The sequence below is a fragment of the Ursus americanus genome, chromosome 26, assembly GCF_024610735.1.
Source record: "Ursus americanus isolate L20-20 chromosome 26, mUrsAme1.1.p, whole genome shotgun sequence".
In the NCBI taxonomy this organism is placed as follows: domain Eukaryota; kingdom Metazoa; phylum Chordata; class Mammalia; order Carnivora; family Ursidae; genus Ursus; species Ursus americanus.
This window is the reverse complement of record NC_142152.1, coordinates 33,068,787-33,088,702: the sequence shown is the minus strand read 5'-3', so window position 1 is coordinate 33,088,702 and position 19,916 is coordinate 33,068,787. Positions and strand designations below refer to the sequence as shown.

Below are 19,916 nucleotides of genomic sequence, written 5' to 3'. Positions count from 1 at the left end.
GGAAAACTATGGAGCCATTGTAAGGTTGAAGATAGACTCTTGCAAGATATCTTCCATCTTCCTTCCTTCCTTCCTTCCTTCCTTCCTTCCTTCCTTCCTTCCTCACTTCCTTCCTTCCTTTTTCTTCTTCTTCTTTTTTTTTTGGCTTCAGAACTTTCATATTTTTTTTCCTTGAGAAAATTTGTTTGTGGAAGCACAAAAGACCAGCAGTCCTAGGCCAAATTTTTCAGAATTGAGCAAAGATGGACAGACATGTGCAGAATAGTTGTTTGCTTAAAATCTAGCCAACAGCTTTTATGTAGACAAAATGCATCGAAATATGTGTATAAAATATTTAATATTAATGCACGCCAGATGGAAACCCTGTCAAATTCTGTGTGCACACAGGAACTTGACGAGAGGAGTCGGGAGATTTAGAGAGATCCTCAGAGCAGTAGAAACAAGAACAACGCAAAACCTGCGAATGGTGAGTGTGATGGATAATTTGATTGAGGCCAGGAGGGCACTTCAGGTGTTCTCTCTCCTCCCCCTGCCCTGGTCTCCCCTCCGCCATGTTTTTTTTAATATATATATATATATATGTGTGTGTGTGTGTGTGTGTGTGTGTGTATATATACACATATATATACACTTTATTGAGTTATAATTTCCACAGCTCACCCATTTAACGTCAGTGGTTTTTAGTGTACTCACCACATTGTTCAGCCATCACTAATATTTCATTTCAGAACATTCTCATCCCCAAAAAGAAACCCCTTACCTATCAGTAGTCAATCCCCATTCTCCCCTTTTCCCCCAGCCTCTGGCAACCACTCATTTATGTTTTGCTTTTATGGATGTGCCTATTTTGGACATTTCATGTAAATGGAATTATATACTAGGTGGTCTTTTTATGACCAACCGGCTTTACTCAGCATGGTATTTTCACGGTTCACCCATGTTGGAGCATAGATCGGCCCTTCACTCCTTTTTTGTGAGCAAATACTATTCCACTGCATGAATATAACACATTTTATGTATCTGGTCATCAGTTGATGGACATTTGGATTGTTTCCATGTGTTGGCTGTTATGAATAATGCTATGGACATTCTTATGCAAGTTTTTAGGCGGACATGTGTGTTTATGTACCTAGGAGTGGAATTGCTGGATCATATGGTGGCTCAATCTGGAGGAATTGCCAGAAGATTTTCCAAAGCAGCCACATCATTCTGTATCCCACCAGCAGTTAGGAGGGCTCCAATTTCTCCATATCCTTGACAACACTTGTTATTGTCTGTCTTTTTAGTCCTAGCCGTCCCAGTATGCATGACGTGCTGTTTCGTTGTGGTTTTAGTTTACATTTCCCTGACGGCTGATGAAGTTGAGCATCTTTTTATGTACCTACTGGTCATGCTACCTCTTGAAACAGAAGAAACGCATCCTCTAAGGCAGGGAGACTGTAAGCCCTCCCAGACGCCAGTGTGGTGAAGAGATTGCTTGTATGCTAATGATTTCACACCAAAACCCAGCCACAGCAAAGCAGATTGGACCCTGAAGAGTACTTAGTTGTTTGATGATTATGTTGATCCTAAAGCTTAGAGGAGAAATAGAAAAGCTAGTTAAGTAACCTGGTTCATCAGCAGTTTGGCTGTGTTTTTGGCCTAAGTTCTCTCTCTTCGTTTTAACCCTTGAACTTTCTTGGCTGGGGAGGCGATAGCTGATACCACCATAGCTTGCTCTGCAGAGCCGTAGCCAAGGGCTGTCTGGGTGACGGCCTGGTGCTTGCCAGAGACGAAGCAAATACCACGTGTCACAACTGCCATGACAGCCCCACGCAAGATTCCACCTTCTTTCGTCTTGTTATCAGTGCCCTCGTCCTCCCATCGTCATGACCCCTTTCAGTGCTACAGGGGAGTTTTCAGTTGGGACAGGCCCAGTGACTCCTGTCATGGGAAGTGAGGCTGTATCTTCGCTTTGGGGTCTCCAGGGTTCCAGTATACAGATATCCAGCTCATGGGGCCAGATGCCGAAGCAAGGTCTCACTTGGTCTTTGGCATTTATTTATATATTGATGTGATTTTAGGGGTGTCTTAAGAAGTTCAAACCAGACATTTTGATTTGTAGAGTTCTTTAAGGAAAAAAAAAAACTCAAAAAATGTGGATAAAAATTGTTGCCAAATGTCTTTGCTCTCAAATTGACCTACTCCCAACATTTCATAAAACTTCTTGCCTGGTCAGCATGAATAGCCCCTTTTAAGATTTAGAAGCACAATTAAAGTAACTGATTATATTGGCAAGTGTTCTTATCATTGCTTTAAAAGCTGATTAAAAAGCCAATCTTTGAAAATTGCTTAAATATGGAGCATTTGTTCGTATTGTTGACTCAAAAGCATATATATTTTATTAAGGAGATTAATGGCTTTTCCCCCATTAGAAGGTGTGAGTGCATTGAATACGCTGCCTGCTGCTTACTTCAACATTATTCTTCACAGAATTAGAGAATATCTTCCATTATTTCCTAAGGTTTATGATATTCAAATCAATGTACTTTAACTTCTAAAAATCCTGTGAGGTGGGATTCTGAATAAAGACATGTCAGGAAGGGAGAGAGGTTTCTTCAATTATTATTGTCTTTTTTCGGAGACGTACTGTGAGGAGGCCGCTAAAGAAGTCTGGGTGGATGGAGCTGCCCCTGGCCATTTTCAGCTATGAACTGGTTAGTGTTGACACGAGGGAAGCCACTTCCTCTCTGTGTTGGTTTTGAGGTACAAGTAAGTATACCTTTGGTCTTGGTTGATGAGCCTCAGGTGACCTAGGTTGAACTGCTTCCAGTTCCTTGAGTGCTTCACCAAAGGTGTACGTCAGAATTACCTGAGGAATTTGAACAAATGCACATCCCTATTTCTGACCTCAGAAATGCCAACTGAGTAGGTTTGAGGCAGGACCCGAGAATCTTATGTTGTCGTTTCCACTAGGGATCCTTTGCCCTCTGTAGTTGTGAAGCACTTCGTGGGTCTTATTCATGGGTATCTTGGTCTACACTAGCCGTCAGAAAGCTTGTCCAAATAAATTAATTAATTAATTAATTAAAAAAAAAAAAAAGCTTGCCCAGTTAATGCTGCTCACAGCTGTATGATTCCTTAAAGATGAGTTGATCGTTGCAAACTTTTGACGCTCTTATGAGATGGAAAAGTTGCTTTGTAAACTCTGTCGGGGGTGAGACCACAGCCGAGAAGGATTTACAAGTCCGTTTACAGCAACCCCACTCTTAGATAAATACTTCGAAGAACTGAAAGCAGGTGTTCAAACAAACCATTGTACGTGAATGTTTGTAGCAGCACTATTTACGCCAGCCAGAAGATGGAAGCGATCCCAAGGTCATTCGATGGATGACTAGATAAGCAAAACATGGTACGTCCACACAATAGAGTATTATTCAGCCACAAAAAGGGATGAAGCACTAACCCAGGCTCTGACATGAGTCAGCCTTGAACACATGATGCTGAGGGCAAAAGCCAGACATAAAAAGGCCCCATAGTAGAGGATTCCATTTATACAACATGTCCCCAATGGGCAAATTGACAGAGATAGAAAGCACATTAGTTGTTCCCGGGGTCTGGAAGGAGGGAATGGAAAGTGACCACTAGAAGGGTACAGGGTTTCCTCTCCGGTGATATCCTGGAACCAGAGAGAGGTGATGGTTGCATAGCACTGTGAATGTACTGAGTGCCTTTGGGTTATACATTAAAATGGTTAAAATGATGAATTTTAGGTTAGGTGAATTTTACCACAATTAGAAAAATACATACACAACGGATTTAATGACCAAGTTTATACATTAAAGTTTGACTTCTTTCTGGCTCCCTTCCTTCCCTTCCTTCCCTTCTGACCTTATTTGAAAGGTACCGACAATTTGTAAGCATTTCAATGGCAAGCAGATAAAACCGGAGTACAGAAAGTGAAAAGTCCAATCAATAGTGGTGCTTGTGCTGGTCATGTCTCATATTTATCTCCTGTTCTGAACTCCATTTGAGCTGTCTGTGCACATGACCAGGCATCCTTCCTAATCGGTTAGAGCAGGGGTGGAGTGACACGTTTCAAACATGCAATCACATCAAAACCTCATTTTCAAAGTCTCTCTGGAAGGTTAATACCTGGAGGTAAAGTGAGATCTAGCATGAGCTGTCTCGTAGTGGACAAGCTGACTGTGGAGGACAAAGATTTTTATAACTTTAGAATCCCTCCATGGCAGGTCTATCCAGAAAATGAAGCTCCTTGTTCATTTTTTTTCCTTTGACATTTTTTTTCCTCCACTATAGTGAATGGCGGTTACTTTTTGCCAGTTGATGCTTCCAGCAGAAGTCATTAGCTTATATGACTGCAGGGAGATCGAAATGAAACTATGATGGAAGGTTTAAGAAAACAGTGCAGGAACTGTTTAGGTCCTGAAAATTGTGTTCTTATGAGATCTTTACAGATGGCTCAGTTGGGGATGATAGGAGTGCATTTAATTTCACATTTTTATAGACATTAAAGCCAATGGGTCTTACTTGGGAATAATCAAGAAAATTTGCCTTTACCCGGTGGTTATCAGAAGCCACTAAGCTAGTGATTTGGTTGCATTTAAGTTTCCTTGTGGTGTTTTAGGAGAGTTCACGCGGATGAAAACCTAGCAAAGTTCTGTTCTGTAACATATTTATTTAAAAAGTCTCACTCTCAGGGAAGATCGACATTCTTTGCCTGCATGTTTCCAAAGAATGTGAAAACCTTATGGAAAAACCTGATGGTCGAAGTTTTATTTTGCCGCCTTCGGCTGATTATGGGGTAACATGGGCCACCCTGAGGTGCACCTGCTTCTGTTCTCAGGGAGATTTTGTGGGGTTTTTTTGTTTGTTTGTTTTTACCTCTCCTCTTCTTTATCACTGGAAGATTACGAGGTAAGTGAACCGATCTGCATCGGCTAACAAAATCTCTCTTAGTAGATGTCACATACCCCCTCCTCCCATTGATCAGACGTGAACTGTTCTACTGCAGAGAGTTTGAAAAGCCTAGTAATCTGTGTCTGACTTAGGATGACAAGATCCAGATATATCTGGGTTTTCTCAGTGAGAGAAGAGATACCTATCCAGCTTTGAAAAAGAGTCTTTCCTGATCAGTAGCCATACTTGCCACCTTGCTTTCTCTTCTGCACAGGCCAGCAGTAGCCCTTGGGCTGGAAGGCCCAGGGTGCACCGAGACTGGCCCTTGGCACTTCAAAGAGGGAAGGCATTCCAAAAATCTACCCTGGGTACCATCTTACCAGCAATGAAAACCTTTTTTTTTTTTTTTTTTTTTCCAGGAATAACATCATCTAGGTTGAGCACCGGCTTATTGCCAAGTTTGGGTTTTAGCAGGGATCTGTTGGGAGGTGATGAAAATATTTGCAGCTCACCTATGATAAGAGCTTTTGGGAAGGAGCTGAACTAAAAGTTTCCATTGTTCCAGAGCGTCACAGAGGCAGGGTGGCATTCGAAGGGCACTGACTTGTTTTCTGAACTGGTTCAAATACCTTAGTGTATTTTTTTTCCTTTTCTTTTTTGTCATCAACTGATATAATTTTCATCAGAGAAGTAACAATGTTTAATCATGAGTCTTGCAATAGTGCCTAGCACAAAGTGATGACGGGAAAATATTGACTGAAGGAGCGAGTGAGTGAATGAATGATACAGAATCGATTCACAGTTGTGCCTTTGCTCCTTTGTGTTCCCAGACAATAGCCAGGCAATTGGCGGAGATCTTGTTGCGGGGTATGTGTGAACAGAGCTACTGGAACCCCCTGGAGGACCCACCCTGCCAGTCACCTCTGGATGATCCTCTCCGGAAAGGAGCAAACACAAAAACCTACACCCTCACTCGGAAAGCCCGCATCTACTCAGGAGAGAAGTATGGCCATCGATGTCCTCAGTTGTAGGTTAGGGGATGGGAGGAAAACTTTGGGAAAACTCAAGGATGAGTAGAAGTTCAAGGGCAGATTCTTCCCCTAAAACAGAACCAGACAAACAAGTCTCATTTGCCAATTTAATGGAGATACCTCATTACTTTTTATAACTTCAGTGAATATCAGTGCACTGGTGGGCACATTTTAAGTAGGAAAATTCTCTCCTCTCGGTGCTTGGCTACTATTCTTGGCCATTGCTATTGGTCTTTGGGATTCTCATTCTGTTTATTATAAGAACCCCAGCATTATCCAGCAATCAGTGACAAAGCTGTTTGTAAGCCAGAGTTAGCCTTTTTTCTTTTCTTCAGCAATTCCTTGATCCTTTTGTTTACAGATTTGTTTTAAACTGAATTAGCTATGAGAAGAAGGAGAATTAAATTATTTGTAAGTGACTGGAAGGCGATGTCACTTTAGAACTTCTTAATTTTTCTAAGTTTTAAATCTGGGACTTGGCCGCCTTGGAGGAAGGTGGGCTAGGGAACCTCTACAGCCTCAGCGTGGGCCTTCCCCAGGTTGGGGAGTGGGGGGCTGGCAGGAGAGACCATGAGGGGGGCCAGGAGACAGGAGCTTGTTGACTCACTCTTGATTCCTCCCCTTAGAGTCTCACCCTCCCATCTTTGCCGGTTCCTGCAAGGAAGAGGCATGATGGCAGTTCAGAATCTCTCCACGAGGGGAAGGGGGCGTGTATGAATAAATGTGGAAACCTTCCGCAATGGTTATCAAATTGAAAAAATGGCAGAGAGACTGCAGGCTGCTTCTTCTGAGGCCTCAGAGCAGGGGGGTGGGGGGGGGTGACTAGATGCTTACTGCATCTGTGACTTCTGAAAATGATTGTCACATTTTCAAAGGGGACAGCATTTCTCCGGTAGGCAGCCTCCTCTTAATTCCCTTACGCTGACTCTGGCAGTTCTCTCCCTCATCCTCCTCTTGTTCAGACTGCATTTCTTATACGGATTTAGACAAGTGAGCATATTCTTAACTTTTTCCCTAGGCTATTTTAGTTCGTGTTTAATCCCCCTTTTAATTTAATCCCCCCTTTTCATGGCCTTGTTGAACCATGAGTTTGCTGAATTCACAGCCTCTGCTTACTCCTTAGTTCTTATCTGGATTCACAGAACATCTGTTCTAGCGCTTCCCAAACTCTCACTTTAAAAATGCTGACCCCTCACTATGAACTATGTAGAAGCAGGTTTGGGGTTCATTTTTAAAGTGAAATTTATATCGTAAAAATAGGCCTGGGTTTTTTGGGTGTTTTTTTCCTGCTTTCTGTGCTGCTTAATAGACAAGTATATAAGGTGCCAGGTATATTGAGAAACTCAGCTCCTGCTCCCTCCCCTCAGCAAGCTGGAAACGTGGGTAGAGCTCTGTGTTTGTTTGGGCGTTTTTCCAATGTGGCCTCACCTCTTGAAGGCAGAAAAGCTCATAATGCTGGCCATTTCTCCTTTATTTTGTAAACCACTCAGATCTTGTCACTCTCCTGACATCAACTTCTCCAGCTGTCAAAGGAGAATTATGGAGGCAACATGAAGATCTAGAAAATGCAATTACTAGTTACAGGGAGATTCCCATACCAGGACTGGTTGCTGAGTCACAATTTCATTCCACACAGATACAATCAGCTTTTTTTTTTTTTAACCGTTTTCTTGAGATGTGATTCACATACTATACAATTCATTTATTTAAAGTATACAGTTCAGGGGGCACCTGGCTGGGTTAGTTGAAAGAGCATGTGCCTCTTGATCTTGGGGTCATGAGTTCAAGCCCCACATGGGATGTAGAGATCACGTAAATAAGTAAAAAAAAACTTTAAAAAAAAATACAGTTCAGTGGCTTTTAATATAGTCATATAATTGTGCTTCTGTCACCATAATCAACTTTAGAACATTTTTATTACCCCAACAATAAACCTAACACCCCTAAGCTGTCACCCCCATCCCTCAATCCCTTGCCTTTTTCATATGAATTTTAGTATCAGTTTGTCCATTTCTGCAAAAAAAAAAAACAAAAAAAAACCACCACCACCACCAACAACAACAAAAAAAAACAGAAAGAGAGAAAAGAAAAGGCAGCTAGGATTTTGATAGGAATTGCATTGAATCCATAGATCAGTTTGGGGGAATATTGCCATCTTAACAATATTGAGTCTTCTGATCCATGAACATGGGATATCTTTTCATTTATTTAAGTCTTCTTCAATTTCTTTCAACAGTGATTTGTTGTTTTCAGGGTATAAGTTTTTCACTTATTTCATGAAACTGTGTGTGTGCATGCTATTCTTTTGGGTACTATTATAAGTGGAATTGTTTTCTTAATTTTGTTTTTGGTTTGTTCATTGCAGATATAGAGAAATACAGTTGATTTTCTGTATTGATCTTATATACCGCAATCTTGCTGAACTTGTTCATTTGTTCAAGTAGTGTTTTAGATTCCTTAGGATTTTCCACGTACCAGATCATGTCATCTGCAAATAGAGTTAGTTTTACTTCTTCCTTTCTAACTAAGATACTTTTATTTCATTTTCTTTCCTAATTGCTTTGGCTAGAACCTCCAGTACAGTGTTGAATAGAAGTGGCAAGGAGTGGTGGACGTCCTTGTCTTACACCTGCTGTTAGGAGGGGGAAAGCTCCCAGTCTTTCACCATTAAGTGTGAAATTAGCTGTGGGTTTTCATAAGTACCTTTCATCAGACTGAGAAAGTTCCTTTCTGTCACTAGTTTGTGGAGTCCTTTTTATCTTGAAAGGGCATTTAATTTTGTCAAGTGCTTTTTCTGCATCTATCGAGATAATCATGTATTTTGTCCTTTATTCTGTTGATGTAATGTATTACATTAATTGATTTTCAGATGCTAAGCCAACCTTTGTCAAATTTCATTGACCTTTTTGAAGAACCAACTTTGGTTTTGTTCAATTTTTTTTATTGTGTCTCTCTTCACTATTTCATTAATTTCCACACCAATCCTTATTCTTTCAGTTATCACTGTCAGTTTTGAGCTTTCTAGTTTTGTATGTTCACAATGATACTTCGGGTTTATTAGTAAAGAGAGAAAGCCTTTTGGGATTATACTTGTCTTGGGGCTCCCTGATCACTGGGACTATCTGATCAGTCAGCCCCGTGGCAAAAAGGATGTTATTACCAATTCAGTTATACTGCTTGGCAGGCGAAAAAGGGATTCCAAGATAATGATTAAATCCCATCTTGGCCAGTAGTCTCAAATGCTTCCCCCTTCTCAGTCTCTTATGAGAAATAATGAACACAGAGCAGACTTTAGAAGGCACAAGGCCTTCCAGCTCCAGCAGGTCATAAGGACCATTCAGAATAGCTGGTCATAATGGAATATAACAGAAAAGTGAGCTCTGTCAGAAAACTCAACTCCTTGTCACTGAGGCCTGGACCTGAAGTGGAAACAGGATGCCCATTCTCTCCCCATCTTCAATTTTGAAAGGAAATAAAATGTTGATAATCCTAGATAGGAAAGAGGGGAGGGATCACATGCTATGGGCCTCTTTGCTTCCTTCTTTCTAGGTCTTTCTGTGAGGAATTTTTTGACTTTTGCTCATTTATTTATTAAAGATGTATTTATTTATTTTAGAGAGAGCGAGTGGGGGAGGAGCAGAGGGAGAGGGAAAGAGACTCCCTGCTGAGCACAGAGCCCGACTGGGGCTCCATCGCAAGACCCTGAGATCATGACCTGAGTGGAAATCAAGAGTTGGATGCTTAACTGACTGTGCCACCCAGGCACCCCTGCTTACTTATTTTTTAAGTAAGCTTTTTATTGACACATAACACATATTAAGAGAAATACACAAACCAAAATATAAAACTTGATGAATTTTTGCCAAGTGAATACATCCATGTAATTATTTAGCACCATGATCAAAAAACAGACATTGCCAGAAACCTTGAGGCCCTCTACTGATTACTACCCCCTACCCAAGGGTAACCATCCTGAGTTCTATCCCAATAATTAGTTTGTACCATTTTTGAAATTTATATAAATGGAATAATATCTGAAGAACTCTCTTGTTTAACTTCTTCTGTCTGACATTATGTTTGAGAGATTCACCCATATTTCTACATGCAATTATTATGTAGTATTCCATACATACTCCAATATATTGATCCATTCTACTCATGATGGAAGTTAGAGTTGTTTCTCATTTGGGACTGCTTCCATCTCATTCAGGCCCTGGCCCAAGTAGCTTGACTATTATCTTCGCAGAAAGGTATTCCCCAATCACCTTATCTACCTGTCCTTTCCGAGCATATTCTGTCACATGAGCTCATTTATTTTTCATCATAGCACCTAAAATACCGATTTTTTTTGTTTGCGTGTTTATCTGACTCCTTCTTCTAGAATGTGCTGCAATGAATATTCTTGCACATGTTCCTTAGTGCACACGCATCAGGTGTATCTTCCTGCAATCGTATTCTTCCTTGTAAAAAAACACTTGAGACTTCATGATTAGCACCAAGTAAGAAACGAGATTAAACACTCCTCTTCCGCCAGAAAGTGGATGATGAAAACATTTACTGAGAGCCGGGAACCAGACATTGTGCTGAACTCCTTTGTAGGCCCTGCAGGAGAGAGTGACTAGCGTGGACTTCTAAATACAGGTCTGAACCTCCCTGAGCCAGCGCACAGGGTTAGGGTAAGGATGAGGACACTGTTGAAAGTGTGAAGATGAGGGCATTGAAGGGTCAGGAAAAGCACGCAATGGCAGCACTGAAGCCGCGTGAACAACCCGCTGTGCCCCCTGCCTGCCACCCCGTGCTCACCTCGAGCGAACACGGCCCTCCTTCCGGTCACGGTGGGGGGCCTGTCCTCTCTTCGGGAATGCAGAAGCCCTTGTACAAGGCCATATGCTTTTGTGGGACTCACCCAGTCCACTCTAGAGCACAGCTCAGCGGACTTGATCAGAATAAAGGACGTTTCTTTCTTGTCATGAAGGGGTGTTGTTGGCCTGTATGGAATTGTGTGCCTGGGTGATCCTCACATTGGACTGGCTGATCCCTCATAATCAACAGGTACTCTTAATGATTAAGTCCTTTTCCTTTCTTGAAACCCTTGTCCCTCCACACCAACCTGACACTGATGTACTTTTTGCCTCAGCATGTTTTAACGGTACGACTCGGGGATGGGGAGAGCTGCAGCCACTGTGGGCTCTGACGCTCTAGCTCTTACCCACTGGCTGTGGTTCAGAGGCTGTATTTCTCTGGGAATTCTCTAGGGGTACCACAACCAGGCAAGGCATATTAAAACTTTTAGTAAGGCAGGGGCACCTGGGTGGCTCAGTTGATTGAGTGTCTGACTCTTTTTTTTTTTTTTTAAAGATTTTATTTATTCGACAGAGATAGAGACAGCCAGCGAGAGAGGGAACACAAGCAGGGGGAGTGGGAGAGGAAGAAGCAGGCTCATAGCGGAGGAGCCTGATGTGGGGCTCGATCCCATAACGCCGGGATCACGCCCTGAGCCGAAGGCAGACGCTTAACCGCTGTGCCACCCAGGCGCCCTTGAGTGTCTGACTCTTGATTTCAGCTCAGGTTATGATCTCATGGGTCATGGGATTGAGCCCTGAGTTGGGCTCCCTGCTTGGTGGGGAGTCTGCTTGAAATTCTCTCCCTCTTTTCCCTCTGCCCCTCGACCCTCTCATTCTCTCTCTCTCTCTCTCTCTAAAAATAAATAAATAAATCTTAAAAAAAAAAAAAAAAACCAACCACCTAGAAAAGCACCATTGCTGGGACTTGGAGTTAATATTGTCATTTACACATAACTTTCTTGTGGGTCAGAGGTGTTCAGAGCCCTCCTTGCACCTAGATAGCGTCTGCGTTGACACCTGGATGGTGCCTTTGACTTCCAGACATCCAGCTCGTCATTAGTTGTGTAATAGCGAAAGATGACAGAAAGATGAACTGCAGTGGATAAAATTGGATTAATTTCTTTTGTAGGATGGTTTCTACCACGTACAGTGACATTTTTCACCCATCTGGGGAAATTTTTAGAAAGGGCTGTGATTTGGCAGCCTTGGCAAGGTCATGATCACTATTCATAAATGAAGATTCTTACCCGTGCTCCTTTTATGTAGAGTCAGACGATGAATAGGTAGATCCATCCAAAGTAAGAAAACGAGCCACTTGCCGGAAGGTCAGTGCAGGCGTTAGGAAGGCGGCTGGGCTTGGACCGTAGCCCTTCCATCTACGCTCAGCAGTGCTGTGCTCCCACCTCCTCTCCTGGCCCCAGTCTGTCCTCCAGCAGCTTGTCTCACTGTCCATAAACCCTGTGTTCTCCCTGCCCCTTCTTATCCCCACACCCTGCCCTTCAGTCAACGTCCTATGGGTCGGGCCCCAGTTTTTCCACTCCACAAGGCTGAGGCCTGGGTACCCCAGGATCTCTCCTGATGTTCTTGGACCCCCAGAGGAGACTGTCGCAAAAGAAAGACCCCAATGATTTTGACCATCTACCCTGAGCTCCATTATCTCCTTCAACGGAGAGCAGGGGAGGAATGGCCAGAAATGGGTTGAAAGAATCCACATGTAGTGGAAGGGGCATTCTGGTGTATAGTTTTCAGCATGTCTCTTAAAACTGCCCTTCCTCTTCCTCTCACCCCCCACTTCTTCCTGCCAGCTCTGAGAGTTTGCCGCACTCCTGACTCCCCATCTCGCCTGCCTCGAAGGAAGGGTAGAGGAAGTGGAATTAGAATCAGTTAATGTGCTACTTGTTAGCAGCTCTGGTAAAAATAACACAACTTAGCGTTTAAGCAGGCTGGATGGCTCAGATGGAATTTGGGGATTATCCATGGACTGAATTGGCTGGTGTTAAGTCACAATTAGCACGGGCTCTCTCTTCTTTTCAATTAGTCTGGACAATGCAGAACTGGCTGGCTGTGAGAAAAATGGTTAATGTTACTGCTTTATTGGTAAGGTCCCCATGGTATGTAAGCACAGCCAGGATATCAGGAAATGATGGCTGGGTGGACACACACACACACACACACACACACACACACACACAGTCGTGAGCACTCTTCATTCAAAGCCTATAGGCTCTATTTCTGAATTTAAGGGGAAAGAAGAGTTCTGTCTTTGAAAAACCCAGCTCCCCTCAAGCTACCTGTTTAAAGAAGTTTCTGCAAATCCCAGAATCTTGCTCTTCATTTATAGGCCAGACTTTTCATCACATTTTAGCCCTGCAAGGGCAATGGGGACCACTCCACAGGTGATCTCCTTACCTCTGGGGACGTCAGAGGTTGTAGAAAGAGAACCAGGCCCTGTGCTTTTTCTGTTTTGTGCTTCGTGGTCCTTTGATGGCATGCCATACAAAAGTTGCCAGCCCTTCAAAGAGAACAAGTATTTATAATGATGTGGAAGACTTTTTTTTTTTTTTTTTTGCCATTTTGAAGTGGGGAGGATCATCCCATCTCTTAAATTAAATGATTGTGATGTTAGCACTGGGAAGATGTAAATTTAGTCTTTATTTGATCACCTCCAAAACATCCAGGAGTTTTTGGGTTTTTTTTAACCGAGTTCATTTTTATTGCACTCTTCTTCCATTCCGTGAAAAAGAATCGAATTTGGCTCAATTGGTGATAACGCTCTCAATTCTACTCAAAGGATTCTAGAGCTTTTAGAAGAGAAAAAAAATGCTGCAAGTCTCTAAAGATGCTCAAAGCACCCCCCCCCAAAAAAGGCTATAAAGGATGGAGATTGGAGTTACGTTTGGGGGTGTTGTTGTTGTTCTCTAATCTTGAGCAACATTGAGCTTAAAAGCTTTTTCTTTTAATCCCAGGTGTTAGAGGTCGGCCAGCTTCCATAAAATAGATGAATAAGACAACTAGCTCTGGCATGCCACCCCATAATAGAACATGTGTGTTTAATTAAGGTGGCTTGCCAAATTCTTACAGTATTCTAGAAATGATTCAAACTCTAAAATTGCCTCCAATCTCTTGTTTCATCTAAAGGACAATATAAGATACAGCAGTTAGCAAGTGAAAGGTAAGCAGTGGACTGCTTAGTGAGGTGTCTACCGTCTATACCCCCAAAATGCGTTTAGGAGAAAGCTTTATCATTGAGATAATGCCAGTTTGTAGCAATCTCAATTTCTTCCTCTGTTATTTGGGCTTTTAATGTGGTTTTTATAGCTTTACTTCTCTCTGCTGCCTGCTATTAAAAATACGTACTTAAAATGTATAAATTCCATAGATTACCATAGAAATAAGCAAATTAATTCAAGTGTCAGATGATAGAGTATTTTTGGTGGGCTCTACATAAAAATCTAGAAGCTTTTAATACTCAGTGCTGTTCATCGTCATGTATTTTATATGATTTTGAAATTGCCACATGTAAAATTTGATTTTCTTTACACAGCATTTTTTGTCCTCAAGAAAATACTGAAGAAGCCCTGTTGTTACTGCTGATTAGTGAATCGATGGTAAGTAGAATGTGCTTTCACATTTTTCTCCCCCCACCCCCCCTCGTTCCTACGGTCCCGTATTTGATATGGTGACTCCGTCAGTATGGTGGCTATTTTTCTTGGGAGAAGAATAGTTTCTAGAGGGGATATCTGGGTGGAGGGAAAAACAAAAACGGGTTTAAGAAGAGGGATGTTTCTTAATTCTTGGACTAGTAAGAAATGGCCCTTGTCGGTTAATCTCAGCCTGGAGCATGGAGCCTCTCTTAGGCAAGCAGTTAACAGGCATCTGAGTTCATTCATTTAATAGCCTTCTGGCTACTGATGGAACATGAACACAATCGTGGGTAGGTAAACTGTAGCTAAAAGGACCGCCAAAGGAACCCTAAGAAGGGAAGGAAGCCCCCTCAGCTTGGCTGGGTGGGAGGGAGAGTTTAGGGATAAGTCGCTGGCGGTGGACGCAGACCTCTGGGTTTTGTAGCCGGGAGCCTGATGAAGCAGGCTTGTCCTCTTGGACAGGTCTCCCGCTGGCTCCCCAGGCACTCTGGAGTCCCGGACTGTGAGAGCTCTTTCCTGTTTCCTGGCTCTGCTGTCATGAGGGAGTTTTTGCCAGGCCATCGGATTCCTTTGAAATGTTTTCTTAATGTCTGGCCAGGCTATCAAAGTTTACGTCTAGAATTTCATTCCTCACCATTTATTGGCTTTCTGCTCTGCATGGTGCTAGGCATGACTGCCTGGCTTGGAACTGTGGGAGGCAATCTGTGTCGCAGTAGTCAGCACCTTGGCACATAAGCGGTGTGTGCTGAGCACCTGAACAGAACGGCGAGGCTCCTGGAACTGGGAGGGACCTAGATGTCCTCGCACCCATTCACTCCTTCTATAGACAAGGAACCTGGGGACTGGCAGCAGGCAACATGGATGCATCCTGCGGTGGTCTATTGCTCTTTCTAGATCAGACTGTCTCCTCCCATCTCTCCCAGCTCACCAGGCAGGCAGGAGGAGAAGGAGGAGGAAAAGGAATCGTGACTGAAGCAAGAGGAGGTATTTTCCTTCTTCCCCAAGCGTGTGGTTTCAACGGAGACATGAAATACGCCCAGCTGAAGATGATTTAGAAATGGAACCCAAGAAGAATGTCCAATGAGCTGAGTGAAGGAGGGATCCGGAGAGGCTGGGATTAGTTAGGGAGGCTAGCATTCTTGCCTCAGAAAAAACCTGTGGGTTTTCTTGTTCTGTGAAATGGCCCAGAGATGTTTACAAGAGCAAGACTGCTTGAGTTACCACAGCTTTTTATTTGGAACCTCTTTGACGTCATCGGCCTTACTTCCTCTGAAGGAAACAGGTTGCCCCCCTTGACTCATCTTTCCTTGACTGTCAGCTGGTAACTCGGAATGGTGTCATTTACATTCTCTACTCTGCCTTGGCACAACCAGGGAAGGCATGTATGTGAACAGGCTGGCACCTGGTGGCATTCAGTAACTGCTTTCCGAATGAGCCGCTCTCACCCTGCTTTGTCATCGGCTCTTCGGCGGGGGCGGCCAGCTCATGTTGGCCCCCTAGCTCACATTCCCTCATTCTAAGCCGGACTCCTCGCAACCTGGCAGTGAGTTTCCTTCGGGCAGACTTGGTTGGTTACGTCGGGAAGGTTCTGAAAGAGTGGCGGCCACACATTTTACATTTCTTGGACAATTCTGACAATATCATGTCCCGTTGTCAGATCGTGGGTTCCAGTTTAGAGTTTGAAAAACATAACTACATCTCTCAAGTGCTTTCTCCAAGTATAGATGTCTTGGGAATGATGCCTCCACCTTTCCTGTTCCTTAATTGAAATGATAGAAACTAATAATACTCAAAATTGAGATCCCTTTGAGACCATCAGATTTGGCTCTGTGGTGGTTAATTTCTGGAAACCCTCTTCAGAGGATGGTGAAGCCCAATGACTTCGTCAGTAAAAATGAACGTCTGGGTCTCCAACCAAAACGATTGTGCTCTCCCTGTAAATGGTTCCATAACTGTGTAGGTAGAAGTCTAAATTAAGTTGCTCTTGGGAGCCCTTTTTCATGTTCCTTGACTTCTTGATTTTTCAGTTTTTAGACAAAAAATACACGTGCTTAATTTCAGAACCAAATGAAAATTCCTGTGAGTTTGTGTGTGTGTGTGTGTGTGTGTGTGTGTGTGTGTGTGTCTGTCTGTCTGAGAAAATTGTATTCTTCATTGGTTCTGACTTTGACTTAGAGACGTCAGTTTGTCCACAGTCTCTCCACCCGTAAGATATGGTTTGGCATTGTACTGCTTTCTCACCTCAAATCAAATGAATTTCCCCCAGGAGAAAGGGGTTATCAGAGCTACATTTGCACAACTACCTCTGAGACGTTGTTCTGGGATATTTCCTATTTGTGGATTTGTTTGAGGTTTGAATTAAAAGACCTCAATATACTTTCTCTAAAAATTAAAAAAAAAATGTACTTGGCATAACTTGAAAATCTCTCTTAAGTAGTATTTTGTTTTGTTTTGTTCTCTTCCAGGCATTGGTCCTAATATGGCACATTTATAGCAAGTAAATAAAATGAGACTCCTTACAGCAGGCCCTATTTCCCTTACAGCTTCTTTTGTTGGCCCAAAGTTGCTCCTAACAAGAAAACCTTAGAATGAAATCTTCAAAAGCAGGCTTGTATCCATAAGATGACTCACTTGGTAGGAAGTGGCCTGTCTTATATATTCTTATTTGTCTTTGACATTTAAGAGCAGGGAGTTTTAAAGTGAGTAAGTACGGATGGGTGGCTAAAAGTGAGTGCCTTGGACTCACACACACACAGAGGAGGCATTTCGTCTCATTAGGGGGAGAGAAGGTGTGTGGGCCTGTCAGGCAGGAGGGTACCCATCAGCCTGCCTGGACCAGGGACCCTGGTGCCTCACCTACCACTTTCACAGGAAAAACCAAGGGGGCCCTTTCTGTCCTCCTAGGGATGGATAGATCTGGAAACTTCTGCTAATTAGCAGGGGGAGAAAAGACAGGCAAAATCTAACTTAATTGATTCTGAACTCCCTAGTAGGGAGGAAAGGAAAAATGGTTAGAGTGGTTAGCAGCCCTAATACATGTGATATGTCTGCAGACTCTGTAGAGAAATTAAATTTCAAAAGTAATGAAAACACATTGTTGTAAAGAGCATTTGATTTCTAGATAGATGAGATTAATAAGCTCGAATGTGCCCGCTGTATTTCTGCGCCAGGCAGTGGAGACGTGCGATAGGCAAGGTGCTCTCTCGAGTCCTCTGGTAATCTCTTTTAAAGCGAAAATCGGTTTGCTTCTTGCTTTCTCTTCTACAGCTGTTTTGTGCTTCCCGAAACAAGATTGCATTAGTCTTTGTAGTCTGTTCCAATGAAGGTGCCATATAGGGATCTGGATGTTGCTTTAGTGACAGAGGAAAAGTACATGTCTCTGCAGAACTGACAGAACTTAATGGCATCATTTGATGATGGGAGTGTGGGGCTGGGGATTCCCCCGCCTCTGTAATGTAGAGCAGGAGCTGGGCCTACAAGCAAGGCACAGCGGGGCCCCACGCAGTGGGTGATTCTGCTGCCCCAGAGCCCTAGCTGTGTCTGCAGCCAGGCTGTCTGTGAGCCCGAGCCCAGGAGAAATCACCCTGCTTTGCATCAGCTCCTAAAGCTTCCTGCAAATGCCCATTGACGGCTCCCAAGCATCCTCCAGGACCATCCCTCCAGGCCTTTGTGTTTGGGTGATACCCTGTACCGTGTGCTGTGGCACTCAGGGGATTTGGAAATAACAGCCCAAGGTGACAAGCCCTATACTCACTCCTGCCCTTGTCTCCAGGCCCTTGGCAAGCCATTAGGGGCAGGAGGGCCTAGACGACTTCTCTCCACAAAACGATAGCTGTGTATACGGGCTGGCTCACCCTCTGCTTCTCTCTTCCGTGTTGTTTTCAGGCCAACCGGGACGCTGTGCTGAGCAGAATACCCGAGCACAAGAGTGACCGTCTCATCAGTCTGCAGAGTGCGTCTGTGGTCTACGATCTACTGACCATTGCCCTTGGAAGAAGAGGCCAGTATGAGATGCTGTCGGAGGTAGAGCCCTTGTGTCCGCTACTTCGAGGTGGGGTGGGGGTGGTGCTAGCAGAAGAAGCACTGGGAAGAGCTGTGAGACCTGCCCCCTCCGTCACTGGCAGCCATGTGACCTTGGCCCATCACTTCACTCTGTGAAATGGGAATTGGGTTAAGTGATTGAGTCATGGAATTCATTGGCGGTGACTTCCTACCAGGGGCTCTGAAACCCACTGGCTCTGAGTTTGCTGTGAGGGAAGGCAAGCATTTCTTAAGCGGTTTCTCTTGCAGGGTAATTTCTACCATCACCCAAAATCTCCCATCTGTGATCCTAATTTCCTTAGAAAGCCGGGTTTACTTTATTTAAAGCATCGATGCATAACTCCTGGTGAAACGGCATCGTCAGGCACAGTGTATTGTCAGGTGAGCTGGTATCGGCATTCGTGGCAATAAACACGGTCCTCACTGAAAGACTTCTGCTTGTTCAGAAGAGACCCGAGTCGATTACCGATCTCGTGCGAGGTCTTGTCATTTTGTTCCTTCAGCTTCTAAAAAACATTGCGGATGGAAGCTTGGCTGTTTTACAGTTTTCAGAAGAAGCTAGTTAATCTCGGGCTGCGGTCCTGCATTATCGAGCTACTGTGCAGAATACCAAATTCCACCAGGGTGAGGGCTGAATAAGTAACATGATTGGTTTATCTTTTCTTTAGTGGAGTAAAAAAAAGAAAGAAAGAAAACTACTCATTTTGTTAAATGGACTTTTCCACGTTATCTTTTTCTTTCTAAATTTATACACATTGCAGCAGCCTCTAGGCATGGGGACAGGGAATGAAACATAGTAACACATTGGCTAGAATCAGACGCGCGCCCGGCTCACCCCCTAGCCTGCCGGTGCGGTGTCACCACATGAGGCAGGAGCCTGGGAGGACAGATGAGCCTGCGTGGCTCGGGTCTTTTTTTAGTCTTTGGTTGGGTGACTATACAGGGCAACGGTTACTCAGTCTTCAAAAAAATCCCCTCGCGGTCCGGCTAGATGAAGCAGTGTGCCCGGATGTTCCTGTCACACATGGCTCACCCCCTGGGACTCTGCCCAGGTTCTTCCCCACCCCATGTGCTTCAGTGGCCTGGGACCCTCCCCTCCCAGCCAGCTTAGTGCCTGTCTGCTGTGTCCCCATGGAGCCCGTCTATGGAGATGGTGCCACCCAGCTCCCAGCTGAGTCCTTTTCAGGGAATCTTTTTTTCCTCCAGACAAACCACTGCAGAAAGCATCTCTCTGGGTCCAAGGTGGGTTGTGGTTGTCTTGTCTCCTTTCATCCCATCATTTCATCCCATCATTTTGCAGCTTGGCCTTTCCTCAGCTTGAATCCCGCCGACATCAGAAACAGGTGTAAGGAGCTTGAGGTGGCTGGCGTGGTTGGCTGGCTGGATGGCTCCTGCCCACGGACTTCTCGTCATGCCGTGAATGACTGTAGGGGGATGGCTGTCACCTCAGCAGCATT

General features: G+C 43.8%; 1 protein-coding gene across 9 annotated transcripts in view; it reads left to right on the top strand.

The window, feature by feature from the left end:
- TTC7B (tetratricopeptide repeat domain 7B) overlaps positions 1 to 19,916 on the top strand; it is a 250,186-nt gene that overhangs the window by 106,487 nt on the left and 123,783 nt on the right. For 6 of the 9 annotated variants that reach the window (XR_015721857.1, XM_045807632.2, XM_045807635.2 and 3 more), the window contains exons 6-10: positions 388 to 466; positions 5,730 to 5,902; positions 14,319 to 14,382; positions 18,304 to 18,441; positions 18,709 to 18,840. Coding sequence is in view for 8 of the 9 variants with exons in the window: in XM_045807632.2 (XP_045663588.2) it covers positions 388 to 466; positions 5,730 to 5,902; positions 14,319 to 14,382; positions 18,304 to 18,441; positions 18,709 to 18,840 (586 nt within the window). In the remaining variant the exon portion in view is untranslated. The remainder of the gene's footprint in view (positions 1 to 387; positions 467 to 5,729; positions 5,903 to 14,318; positions 14,383 to 18,303; positions 18,442 to 18,708; positions 18,841 to 19,916) is intronic. The other 3 variants (XM_045807634.2, XM_045807637.2, XM_045807638.2) reach the window with 1 other exon arrangement.